This window comes from Zootoca vivipara, chromosome 1, assembly GCF_965207765.1.
Source record: "Zootoca vivipara chromosome 1, rZooViv2.hap1.1, whole genome shotgun sequence".
Lineage (NCBI taxonomy): Eukaryota > Metazoa > Chordata > Lepidosauria > Squamata > Lacertidae > Zootoca > Zootoca vivipara.
In genome coordinates this window covers 114,650,506-114,664,167 of record NC_142582.1, presented here as the reverse complement: position 1 = coordinate 114,664,167, position 13,662 = coordinate 114,650,506, and the positions used below count along the sequence as shown (strand labels likewise).

The following is a 13,662-nucleotide window of genomic DNA, read 5'->3' as shown; positions in this document are numbered from 1 at the left end:
GATTGTGCTATAATTGTACAAACCAACATACTGTACAGAAAACTTGCAACTGCTTTTATCTACATCTTACTTTTTCCACATCACCCTAGAATGGTACAAAGATAGAAAGTTTATGAGCATTGCTTTGTCATCTTACAAATATGGGTTGACTAGATCCAAGCAAATTGTAGTAGCTGGTGAAGCTGCCATATGATTATTTCACAAATGATTATCACAAAATCTGCCTAAAGTGGAATGATCTGTAGTTTATTTAATATGAGTGAGGTTAATATGGATACTATGGGGAAACAACCACACCGTACTTCCCTGCATTCCAAACTTTACAAAGTTTCACACAATCCACATTATTGACAATTTGCTCATTTAAATATTCAACACTGAAAACATGTATGTTCATGACGCAAATCTTAATTTAAAGGGATATAAACTGGTGCAACTTATTTAAGGGTTTTCAAAGACATTGGTAAGAAACCTCAGGACCAGGGACTGAATGTGGCCCTTCAGCTCTCCAAAAGCTCTTCAGGCCTCTTTCCCAAGCCACACCCCTACTCAGGCCACATACACACACCCTGTTCCATGCTCTCCTCAAATGAAGATGTTCAAGTTACAGAATATTTTGAGCCTATTCCAAATATTAGTTATTTCGGGTCTATGTGTGTGCTTTTATTCATCAAAAAAATTAACTGTTGATAACTTCTGTTATCTTCTGACAAAGTCAAAGAGCACCATTCTCTCAGTTCCCAAAATACCACCTGACAGGACCATTTTCATGTCTTATTGTCCTTCCATTCTCTGAGTTGCCGCCACTTTTCTGGACCTTAGCTAAATAATGGGATCACTAGTTAAGTTTAGGATTCCCTCCCCACCTACATTATTTCAGCCTTTTGAACCATCTCCATTGCCCAGGATCAGGTTCTCAGAAGCTATACCATATCAAGCTAAGCTGCCATGTTTTCTTTTTTATTAGGTAACAGGTGGGTAGCCGTGTTGGTCTGAGTCAAAACAAAATAAAAAAAATTCCTTCAGTAGCACCTTAAAGACCAACTAAGTTTTTATTTTGGTATGAGCTTTCATGTGCATGCACGAAAGTCCATCAACCTAGTATGAAGTGTGCATGAACACGAAAGCTCATACCAAAATAAAAACTTAGCTGATCTTTAAGGTGCTACTGAATGAATTTTTTTATTTTTTATTAGGTGTTAGCCATAGATCAGAGAGAGCTTTCTTGCAGCATGAGTGAATCATTTAAGGTGACTTTGCCACAGCTGATTCATACTCAGCTCTTTTTTTTTTAAGTGCTGCACTTATATTAACACAGCAATGAAAAAATGGTGTTAAGTGGTTATTTACTGAATAGGCCCAGGTCTCATTTAAGCCAATGGAAAGGTTTCATATATGTAGATCATAAAGGTAAAGGTAAAGGGACCCCTGACCATTAGGTCCAGTCATGACCGACCCTGGGGTTGCGTGCTCATCTCGCATTATTGGCCGAGGGAGCCGGCATATAGCTTCCAGGTCATGTGGCCAGCATGACAAACCCACTTCTGGCGAACCAGAGTAGCACACGGAAACACCGTTTACCTTCCCGCTGTAGCGATTCCTATTTATCTACTTGCATTTTGACGTGCTTTCGAACTGCTAGGTTGGCAGGAGCTGGGACCGAGCAACAGGAGCTCACCCCGTCACAGGGGTTCGAACCGCCGACCTTCTGATCAGCAAGCCCTAGGCTCAGTGGTTTAACCACAACGCCACCTGAGTCCAATGTAGATCATACACACACTCCAATAATTAATGAAACTAATATCTAATTTATCATTTTTGGAACTTCATTTTTACACAGACATGCATATCCTTGAACAGATCCCAAATACATTAGCCCTGCCTAAGCCATGTTGAAATCATTAAAAAATAATAATTTTTTTAAAATGTCCAGTAGCACCTTAGAGACCACCAGGTGCATGCACACTTCTTCAGATATTCAGGTGTATCTGAAGAAGTGCGCATGCACACAAAAGCTTATACCCAGAACAAACTTAGTTGGTCTCTAAGGTGCTGCTGGACAATTGTTTATTTTAAAAAATTTATTTTGACTCCGTCAGACCAAAACGGCTACCTACCTGAATCTAGAATCATGTTGAAATCAGTGAGACTTAAGTGAGTTACTGCCAACATTTCCTTGATTTCAGTGGAACTCTTGGTGTAACTAATTTTCTCTGGATCAGGACCCCTCATCACTTTCATACGCTAAAATTCCAATATTCTGATCTCAGCCAACAGATAATCTAACTTAACTGTCAGTTTTACTGCACTTTATTGTAATTCACCATTTTCCAAAATTAAGATTGCTGTGTTTTATTTCTTTATGAGTATCTTAATGACACACACAGGGACAGGCCTCAGCTGGTAAAACTTCCAATAAGAGAATTAACATCCTTCCACAGCTGGAAAAGAAAATCACAGTACAAAAACATCTACAGTGCAACAGTTAAGGATGAGCATTAAGGAATGCCCAAGAGCAGAACTGCACACTTAAAAATATATGAAAAAAGAAAATATGAATGGTATACAAAAACCAAAGGTACTAGCAGAGTTCTGCTTCTCCTATCATTCATTGCTATCTCCAAGTATCTTAAATTTTAGAGATATCAGGAGAATAAGGAAGTATTGCCCTGACCATCATTAAATCTATTAAATTTACAGCATATGCAAAAAACAAAAAAATAGTTTGACTAGTAGTAGAGACATGTTAAACAAAATGGTTTTTTTAAAAAAAATTAAGCACATCACAAGTGAGGGTGACATTAAAAGGGTACTTAATGTGCTGCTAAAACAGTGTTCAACCTGCAAATCAAAAATAAAAGGAGATAAGAATAAATGATATATTCAACATGCAGAATAATTTTCTATGATTATATATTCATATATTATTTCTCCTACTTGTTCTTTCTTCTCGTGGTCCAAAATACAAATATACCGTATATACATAAGCATCCCACACACAATCATAATGAACTCATTCGCCAAGTGTCAATTCTCATGTAGCCAAAATGGCACCATTCACACATAGGATGGAAGAAGCAGCAGGCTTAGGGAACCTCAAGAGTGAGGATGTAATCTTTAAAAATTAGGGTGAGGGGGCCCTGGGGGTGGGAGAAACATCCAAATAAGGACTAAGCATGCTGAATGTCCACAGAATACTGAGTGTCTTTTAAGGGTGTGGTCAGAAATCCAGGGCTCAGTGAAGGCAGAATGAAGTATCCTGAAAAATCTGACTGGCTGCCATCCTGAACACAAGCACTTTACAATGCAATATTTTGCCATAGGTCCCATGTGTGCATTTGTGTGCATGTATACACGCACGCACGCACACACACACACACCACACTACTTAAACTGGAAGAAGTAGCAATATCTCACTGCACAGCATAATCTGGAAACAGATACTTAATGAAAACAATAGGAAGGATTTTACTGTTTACAATTATCAGTGGAATTTCAGGACAAGCAACGCTGAGCCAGTGACTCATCCATTGCTTGATATCAGTGCAAAGCTTCCTGATCCAAAAGCTCGACTACATCAGCACGAGTAACATTTTCTCTGCTCTTCCTCCCAGAGCTAACTATTTCATCTGCATGCCTGCATGACAGCATAACTAATACTTTCAGTGTTGTGTACATGACATCCATATGAGCCCTTCACTCTCTCCTCCTCCTTCTCTGGTTTAAGTGTATTTGTTCTGAAGCAATAATTAATTTATTTTCAGCGCAAAAAGTTACAATTACAATGAACATGAAATATGGGTGTTTAAAATGAAAGGCTGCCCCTGAGTTATTACAAACTTAGGATCTGGTAGAATCTGTGAGAAGGTGACCCAAGGGACCAAAATATTGTCAGCTCAATAGCCAGTGTTACAAACTTCCAGAAGTGCTGCAGTGGGTATTTTGCAACACTTATGTACTATTTCTGCCATAAATGCATTTCCAAATGCCATGCAAAGGCATATCTATACGTGCTTCTACATTCAACACATTTGGTTCAGCATCAAGTTTGGTTCAATACAGTGGTACCTCGGTTTATGAACACAATTGGTTCCGGAAGTCTGTTCATAAACTGAAGCGTTCATAAACTGAAGCGAACTTTCCCATTGAAAGTAATGGAAAGTGGATTAATCCGTTCCAGACGGTCCGCGGAGTAACCGTTCATAAACTGAAGCGAATTTTCCCATTGAAAGTAATGGAAAGTGGATTAATCCGTTCCAGACGGGTCCGCGGAGTACTTAAACTGAAGCGATCATAAACTGAAACATGGGTGTAATTGGTTCCGGAAGTCTGTTCATAAACTGAAGCGAACTTTCCCATTAAAAGTAATGGAAAGTGAATTAATCCGTTCCAGATAGGTCCGCGGCGTTCATAAACCGAAAATTCATAAACCGAGGTGTTCATAAACCGAGGTTCCACTGTACATGTTTGAATGTCACCTCTTAAAGGGGAAATGCAACCTCTGTTTATTGTCTTAATCTGGGGCAACTAGGCTGGCTATCAGGAATACGTAGTTGGTCACTGTTTTCCATTTGTGCCCTTCTCCTGGATCCTTTCCCTTTTACGTAATACTTTTCCAGCTTTTGATGAATACCCTGTAATTGCTGTAGAAACCTTGACAGCACTGTTACACACAACCATTCATGAAAGCTACCTTTGTGAAAGAGTAACAAGGCTTCCCTTGCCAAGATCCTCACCCCCATCCGCTTCCCTCAGGTGATCACATTTCCTCTTCAAACTAAAGCCTCAAAGTGCATGAGGAACACTGAAGGGTCGAGAGAAGAAATTTGGCTTACATATTTGGAATATTAGGTACATGAGATGAATGGCATGATCCTAGGCAATAAAATGTATGACTAGATAAATGCGCACATTGGTTTCTTCTTCTTTTTACCATGAGTGGCAGCTCTAATGACTCCTCACAAGGATAATGAGCAGCAAACAGTTTCTCCCCCAATCTTTAATAAGAATACATGATACCCCAAGAGGCATAACCCATTGGTTATGTTATTCTTTGAAAGTGTAAGACCTTGATTTTAAAGGGGAGGGGAGAATGCAGTAAAGGAGGCAGAGGAGTATTGAGCATCAAAAAGAAATGTCCTGAGGCTCTCCCAAGTCAGAAGCTAAGCCCCAAGAGGCAAGACCTATTAGAGCTTATGTTATAATTAGGTGGTTCGAGAGGCTAAAGTGGCTTTTCTAAATACATATGGAACAGGATAACAAAGCAAAAGAAATGAAAGTCAAATTCAAGAACAATAGGAAAATATCATAGTCTGTGTACTTTCCTTTATAAGAACTTCTATACTGGGCAGGGAGAATGATATTTAGACTCTTACCTTACCACATGCTCATACAGTGGAACCTCGGTTTACGAACACAATTGGTTCCAGAAGTCTGTTCATAAACCAAAGTGTTCATAAACCGAAGCAAACTTTCCCATTGAAAGTAATGGGAAGTTGATTAATCCGTTCTAGACGAGGAAAACCACCCCCTGAAGCAGGGCCTTCGCTCCGATAAATTCGCGGAGGCCGCCGCAGAGGCATCGGAGCGAAGGCCCTGCTGCTTTAGGTGTTTTTCCTCGTCTAGAAGGATTAACCGCTTTGCTCCGATGCCTTTGCGGAGGCCGGGGAGTGTTTCCGCGACTGGGCTGCAGCCGCGAAATTGCTCCCCGGCCTCTGGGAGGCATCGGAACGAAGTCCCGGCTCTGATGCCTTCCGGAGGCCAGGGCTTCGTTCCGATGCCTTCGCGGAGGCTGGGGAGCACTTTCGCGGCTGCAGCCCAGTCGCGAAAGCGCTCCCCGGCCTCTGGGAGGCATCGGAACGAAGTCCCAGCCTCCCCGAAGGTATCGGACGCTCCGATGCCTTCAGGGAGGTTTGGGCTTCGCTCCGATGCCTTCGGGGAGGCCGGGCCTTCGCTCTGGGCCTCCAGGAGGCATCGGAGCGAAGCCCAGCCTCCCCGAAGGCATCGGACGCTCAGTAGGCCTCGGGCACCTCAGTTTACTAACTTCCGGGTTAGGATAGTTCGTAAAGCGAAAGTTCGTAAACCGAGGTGTTCGTAAACCGAGGTTCCACTGTATCATTGTAACATTAGTAATCATAAGTGTTGAATGCAATTGCATGTTGAACTGCTTTTCAGAGGCGGATAATAAAGCCTAAAATGAAGTACAGCACTTGTATAGCACAGTGACTAAGCAATGAATCAGAAAGTTCCACATTCAAATCTCACCTCAGCTGAAGTTGCCAATATTATCTCCGTTTCAGTCCCCATTGCTATCCTTAGTTTACAGTATGGGGATAATAATACTGATCTACCGAGCATACGGTATTTTGATAGGTTAAAGAAAAAAGGCAAAAAGGATAGTAGTAAGCTATAAGTATGAATTAGGAGAAACTGCAAGGAGTAAGCAGGACAAGCAAAATGCTGGACAAAAATGGGAAAATCAGAAGTCACCTTAACTTGCAAGAAAATTTGGTATGTGTTGATCATGTGCAAATAAACTGCAAAGGCAGGACACACAGGCACAATGCTTTCTTTCGGGGCAAACTAGGGAAAGATTGCCAAATTTTGGCGCAAAAAGAATAGGGCAAAAAGTATTCCAATTGAAATATCCCAGGGCAAGTTCATTACCTATCTTTAGGCACCAGGCGAAAACATTTCTCTATAACCAGTTCTTTGGCTAAGTAATGTTCAATGACCTTTTAAATGTGTTTGAGAGAGGGGTATTATTGGTTTGTGCTTGCTTTTTGCTTTGCTTTACTATGTATTTTGCGTTTTAATGTTGTGAACTGTCTTGTGATCTTCAGATGAAGGGCGGTATATAAATTTAATAAGTAAAATGTAAAATAATTAATAATGTCTGCAATGCTCTCAGGAATATATTTTACAAATAGTTGGCTTTTTATTATTATTAGAGATTCATTTTCATATAAAAATTTTCTCTCTTCAACCCCATCCCCCAATTTGGATATTTCAAATTAATTTTTTTTAACATTTTGGCTGTCAATTGACTATGTCTCTTTGTACATTTTGTATACCTTTTGCATGCTATCTGTGTTGTTTCTAATAAAAGTATTTCCAGGTGCAAGGGGAAGGGGGTGGCCATGGGCTTAGCCAGGAATTTGGGGGGCAGGCTTTAGTTAGGGGGGCAGAACCTAAGATTTGCATTGATTTGCATTGATTTAGGGGGAGACACGTGCCTTCCCCTGCCCCCCCCCTGGCTACACCCATGAGGCTGACAGGTAGCTGTGTAAGAACTCCTGATCCCTTGGAGCCATTCTTATTTGGCACAGGTGACCAAGTAAGTGGCTTTGTCAGAGATGGGATCCTGGGATGAACAGGTCATTGAGTATCTCAATGCTATTCCTATTTCTCTGATACAAAACATGAAATCAGAGTACTGTAATATAAAGTTCCAAGGTTTGACCAATCAAGTCAAATGACCTCATTATTCCCATGTTGTCTGGGACACAACTTGTCAAATATTTTTTTAAAAAGGTTACCTTCATAACATTTTCCCCTACAATCCAGATTCAGAAAGCACACTCATTTTTACACATTTCACACAAAAATCTTCAGATTTCAAAATAAAATGGAAACTAGCAAAGTTTGGAGGTCAAATGTCCAAATGAGGCAGGCTTCACTTGCAAGGCAAAGAAAGAAAGAAAGAAAGAAAGAAAGAAAGAAAGAAAGAAAGAAAGAAAGAGGAAGCTCTGCTATTTGATACAGCACCCAGTGACAGCAACCTGTTCACCCTGGGTCAATTCGCAGATTTGCACATTGTACAATTAACTAAAAATGTCTACAAAAGTAGTCCTGTCATCTATGTGCTGCAAAAAGGGGATAGGTAGATGGGCAGGACCTACGTGCATACAACAATACATGGAGCAAGCTTATTTTCTCTTGCTCTGGAGGGTAGGACTCAAACCAATGGCTTCAAATTACAAGAAAAGATTCCAACTAAACATCAGGAATAACTTTCTTGACGCAAAAAGAGCTGTTCGACAGTGGAACAAACACCCTCAGGAGGTTGTGGTCTCTCCTTCCTTGGAGGTTTTTAAGCAGAGATAGAATGGTTGTCTGTCATAGATGTTTTTGCTGAGATTTCTGCATTGCAAGGGGTTGGACTGGATGACCCTTGGAGTCCCTGCCAACTCTACAATTCTATGATTCTACAAAAGATTCTTAAAAGCCTATGTGCAAGACAGAGGCAAGGAGGAAATGTCTGCCCAAAGCTCATTCTTGCACCCTACTATAAGTGGAGCCTGTGTTCTGGGGAACAGTGTGAACCAGCCCATAATGAAATAATGTCTGAAAGTTATGTAATAATGCTAGAGATTCAAGGAGAGAATCATACAGCAAAAAAAGAAAGAAAGAACACGTATCAGTCAAGCCAACAACATGCTGGTGATGTTCAGCCAGAAATATGACAATAAATGTCTAACTGGAAGAAAACAGAATTGCAAAGAACAACAAGCAAACAAACAAAACTAGTCTATAGGGGGAAAAGCACAACCCGATTTGTTGCAGTTGTTACAGAAAACCCTGTTCTGAAAAATGTGGTCAATCAGGAAGAGGTATTCTATGTGCCACTGAATGTACAGAAAAAACTAGGAGGAGAGGTTGGCATCACTGGCGAGAGGTGGGGGGTGCACCAAAGAACAGACTACCCAAACAAAAAAAGCATGCTAGTGTTGCTGCACTGATGACACTCGACACTATTTATTTCACCATATGTCTCAATAAGAAAACAATTAAAAGCCAAATGTACATACCTTAACCAAAGGAAATGAACACTCGAAAGAATTTGTGTTCCACCAACACAAGACTACAAATTGACCAAATTTTCATGTCATTAGCCATAAACCATGGCTTACTGTGCACAAGCAAATTGCTCCTGTTTTGCCCCGCCCTCTTCCCAGCTCATGCCAGGAAGAAGCAAGCCATGAGCTTTGGGCTTAACGTTACAATCAAAACAGGGACCAAGGTTTGTTGGAACAAAACAGGATCAGACGTAACTGTTGTAACACTAAACTAGAGGTCATAGTTTGTTTCTCCCCAGTGTGAAGTGGAGAAACAGCTCAACTAAGTGCATTCATAGTAAACCATGAACTAGAGTATACTATGACAGGTGAACTGGGCCACTGTATAGTAAAAGGGGGGGGGTCAAGAAGAATACAAAACCAGTTAAAAATCCTATTAAACTCTTAAGAACTGTTAAATATATCTTAGCAATTATCTCGCTACATCAGCAATTATAAAATCTTATCTTAATGAGACTCTTTTTGTTTCAAAAAAAAATTGAGGCCTGCAACCTTCCAATACAATTGCATTATTCTTTCTCCATCTTTGACAACTTGCAAAGTGTTCTATTCATATGAGGCCCAAAAAGTGGCAGAAACCTGCCTTGCATCATCAGACTGTGCAAACGCTAAGGGTAGGCATAGAATCACCAATGACAGCCACCAGAGTGGCCTCTACTACAGTGATTGGTGAGCAGACATTGGTCCAATCTCTGCTTACCCAGTCAAGACACATAAATATTGGATTGCGTGGAGGTCAGCTCCTTTTGGCTGCCCAAGGAAATGAAATGTGGCTCCCATTTGAAAAATAACAAACTATGGCGCAAGAACAATTTTTCATTATTTACCAAAAATTTTAAACAGGCCCCCCAAAGTTACTAGCCTCTTAAAAGGTTTGTAGCCTGCTAAGAGAGATTGGAGCAGCAGTAGTGGAGTGTTCCATCCATCCTCTGTCCATTCGCTTTCCTACATACAACTCCTTTTCATCTAAGTTGACCAGGCAAGTGATTAAATATGAGGTGGTTTGCAGACTGGAGGAACAATATTAAGGAGGCGGAGGTAGTAGCAATGTACAAAATTATTTTATGTCTTCAAACAATGCAAAGGTCACCCAGAGCTATGGAACCCAATATCTGCATGAACAGTATACTATTGATAACATTGAAAAAGGTAAATGGTGAATTCAAGCAAGTACTTCCAAATCACATGTGAGTGAGATAATTAAAAAAAAAGATGGTGGCTATTGCCAGATAGGAACTATTATCAGAAGCATAAGTGGCAGATAAAAATGCTGGCTTAAAAATTGACAAATAGATTATATTAGCAGAGCACATTTTAAAGAACGAGACAAACATGGCTCTGGAGCACTCTAAAAATAACTGATCAAACTGAAAGGAAGCTTACAGCTGGCACTTCAATTAGTGAGCATTGTATAAAAATGCAAGTTTAAATGAAAATCTTTCAGAACAGCACCTCCTTCAAATATGGCATCTGCATGAAAGTCAAAGGAAGCCCATGTTTCGGACAGTTAATGTTCAAGACAGTTAAACATTTGTTAAGTAAGCATTTCAAGCAGATTTCGTGGGGAAAGGTACCAGATATGATTGTGTCAATGTTATCTGCATCTCTGCATTTCTCAGGTGCTACACAACAAATCCTCTAAAACATTAAGTTGTACTATGGAGTTAGTCAGTGTGAAATCTTATTAATACCACCACACAATTTGGTGACCCTCAAAAAGAAAAAATAGCAGCCCAACTCATCACAGGGAAGGACCATAGCAGAAAGTAGCCAACTTAATAGAAAGTAGCTAAGCCTCTGTGCATGACCATCCTTTCTTCATGCTACTACATGCAGGAAGGGCCTTATACAAATTTAATAAATAAAATGCTACCATCACACAATTTAAACTTTCTTCCATGGTGTTATTCCAAAAAAAACCCTTAAAAAAACCTTTAAAAAAACATGAAGCATGGAGATGGAAACATTTAGATAAAAAGTAACATTAAAAAACCCTCTACAACATTATCTGAAGAAATACCTGAGTAGATATACAGCCCTTTCAATATCATTGAGTTCTTCATCAACTGTCAATCTCTCTATTTCTTCTGGTGTCTGTCAAGTGTGAAACACAAATTAACATAATTAACATCTCAAGTCCATGCTTGAATCTGTTAACAACTACTTCCACCCCAAGTTCTCCGGTACATAAAAATACTTAATCATTGAGATCACTGTGACTTATTCCTGAGTGACTATGCCTAGGATGATGCTGTTAATTATGTTGTACAGCTTGAAACACAAATAAGTTAAATCAGAGTACATGAAATTAAAAAGATGCCAATGGAAAATGAATTCAAGTACTCCTGCTTAATTGGTTATGAAGCTGTCTTGTATGAGTCAGACCATTGATCCATTTAGCTCAATATGATCTATACCAACTAGCACCTGCTTTCCAAGCTCTTAGGTAAAGGTCTTTCCTGAACCTGCTAACTAGAGACAGTAAGAACTGAAGCTAGGATTTTGTGCATGCAAAACATGTGGTCTGTAGCTGTCCCCTTCCTCAGTTTCTGAATCAGAATGTACCGGTAAGGCTGTATTTTTTAACTCACTTTCTCTGGAACAGTCTCCTGGAAGTCTATAAACAGTTCCAGGGTTTTGAGGCCTTTGGTTTTTAATACTCAGAATCTCTGATAACATTTCAAAAATTAGGTAGCACACTTTTTAAAAATCAGGAATAGTACACACACACACACACACACACACACACACACCTTTTATTAAACTACATCCTGAAAGAAAGGAATGGGAAAAGATCCCAAATTATATAATCACAAAACCTAATTCAAGTTAAAGCAGTTTGTATCTAGTATTTCGTCCCCCACCTCACGCTTAAAACCCCATTTCTGAAATAATTCTACTGTCGGATGACATGATTTAATGCCCTTATCTGTGCAAACTATCTTTTCTTTGTAAAAACAAGCTGAGCCTACATATAGCAAATAGTAGCACCATTTGTTTAATAGATTCCAATCCAAAATAACTGCAGTTTGATTAGAAAGTACAGTTATAAATATATATAGAGAGAGAGGTATACCTTTAGACTCCTGCGTACTGGCCTTTCAATAATTGTAAGTTCCTGCAGATCTTCTATATAACCAAATAGATTGTTCTGGCTAAAATCCATTTTGTAGGAGAAGATGATTATCGGATGCATGTACTAGGTTGGAACTCCAGTCTTTGACAAACCAGGGTTGTGTGCAAGCTTCACATTGCACTGAGGCCAGAAAGGAGAGAGGGTGGGAGAGAGAGAGGAGAGAGCAAGCAGGCAACAAACACCCTCTTCTCGTCTTAAAAGGATGCACTGGTGGAGGTGGGCGAATAGAGGCTGCTCTGGTGCTGCTGCTCTTGCTGCTTCCTCCTCCTCTTCGTAGGACGCTACTGAGCCCCCACCGCCCAGGAGGAGCCTCAGCAAACACAATGCGGCACCAGCACAGCCCGCCGCCGTTGCTGCTCCAAGAGCATCACTCGCCACGCAGCCCAGGCTCCGGCAAGGAAACTTTCACTCCTGCTGCTTCACTTTCGCCTCAGTCCCTCCAGCGTTTCCAGGGAGAAGGAGACACCAACATCTCCCTTCCTCCTCCTCCACCTCCTCCACACATACGCATATACGCACGCCCTCCTTTCACTTCGCTCCTGCTTGCTTTTCTCTCTCTCTCTTTTAGTGGGGGCGCTAAGGGTGGAAATGCAAGGCGTGGGGGTGGGATGGAGGCGGATCTGAGGCTGCAACTTTTCTCCTCTTTGGCCCAGGAAAGGAGGCAGATCTTGGGATGCCCTGCTCCAGGACAGATGGGGGCAGGTGCCCACCTGAAAGCTAACACTGAAGAGGGTTTTGCAATTGGGGGGGGGATGGAGAAATCGACAACTTCTTCCCCGAACGAGTGCAAGGGATTATTGGTTTGTATTTTAAATGTGAATTTAGGGGGCGTGCGGATTAGAGAGACCTGCACCCCCGCAAGAAGAAGGGTTGGGGAAGGCAGGCGCCGTTTCCTAGATGCTCCAATAACAAGGGAGAAGATTTCCCGGGGGGAAACGAGGTGGTTTGGGTGGCAGAACGGGGAGGTGGGCGAATGATCTATAGCTTTTTTTGTGGGGCGCGGATGATGGATTTGGAGGGCCCGCTTACGGAGGGAAACGCAACCACTCTATCATACATATAAGCCCGAGAGTGCGGTGCGTTGCCACCCCCGCCAAAGGAGCGGCTCTCCTGCCTTCCCGCCGCCCCCGAAGCGCAGTGATTCCCCCGCCCCCCTCTTGGTGACGGGCCAGGATGGGGCTCCGCGAGCGGAGAGAGAGAGACAAGAGAGCACCAAGCCGGGAAGGCCGGATGCCAACCCCGGGAGATGCAGGGCCACTCAGGGCCCTTCCGAGGGACGCGGCTTCATGGGCCCAGTCGGGCTGCCTGCTCTCCCTCGCCCTGCAGCTCGCAGAGGCGCCGCGCTCCCTCCCCCGCGACTCGAGGAGCCCCGTGCCGAGGGGCGAGGGAGCCGGAGCCGCCTTCGCCTCCGCGGGCAGTGTGGCAGCGCCGAGCCCGTCGCCAGGGCAACGAAGCCGCTACAGAGGCCCCGGAGGGGCAAAAAGGGCCGACCCGGGCGCGCCAATATCGCAACGCGCCCGGAAAGACGGTCAAGGCACATCATATATATAATGTTTCTGCTTAATTTGTTGTTTTCCACCCCTCTCCCTGAGGTAAACTTGACGTTCCCGTTTGGCACATGGGCCCGCCTCATGAGGAAACTAGCCGCCGCCGCCTGCTACGCGCAAT

General features: G+C 42.1%; 1 protein-coding gene across 2 annotated transcripts in view; it reads right to left on the bottom strand.

The window, feature by feature from the left end:
- The window catches only part of PPP4R4 (protein phosphatase 4 regulatory subunit 4), an 80,709-nt gene extending 67,291 nt beyond the window's left edge, over positions 1–13,418 (bottom strand). For both annotated transcript variants that reach the window (XM_035106785.3, XM_088655343.1), the window contains exons 1-2: positions 11,935–13,418; positions 10,879–10,952 (exon numbers count right to left, since the gene is read on the bottom strand). In XM_035106785.3, the coding sequence (XP_034962676.2) occupies positions 10,879–10,952; positions 11,935–12,054 (194 nt within the window). In that variant the 5' untranslated portion in view covers positions 12,055–13,418. The remainder of the gene's footprint in view (positions 1–10,878; positions 10,953–11,934) is intronic.
- Positions 13,419–13,662: the final 244 nt, after the last annotated feature.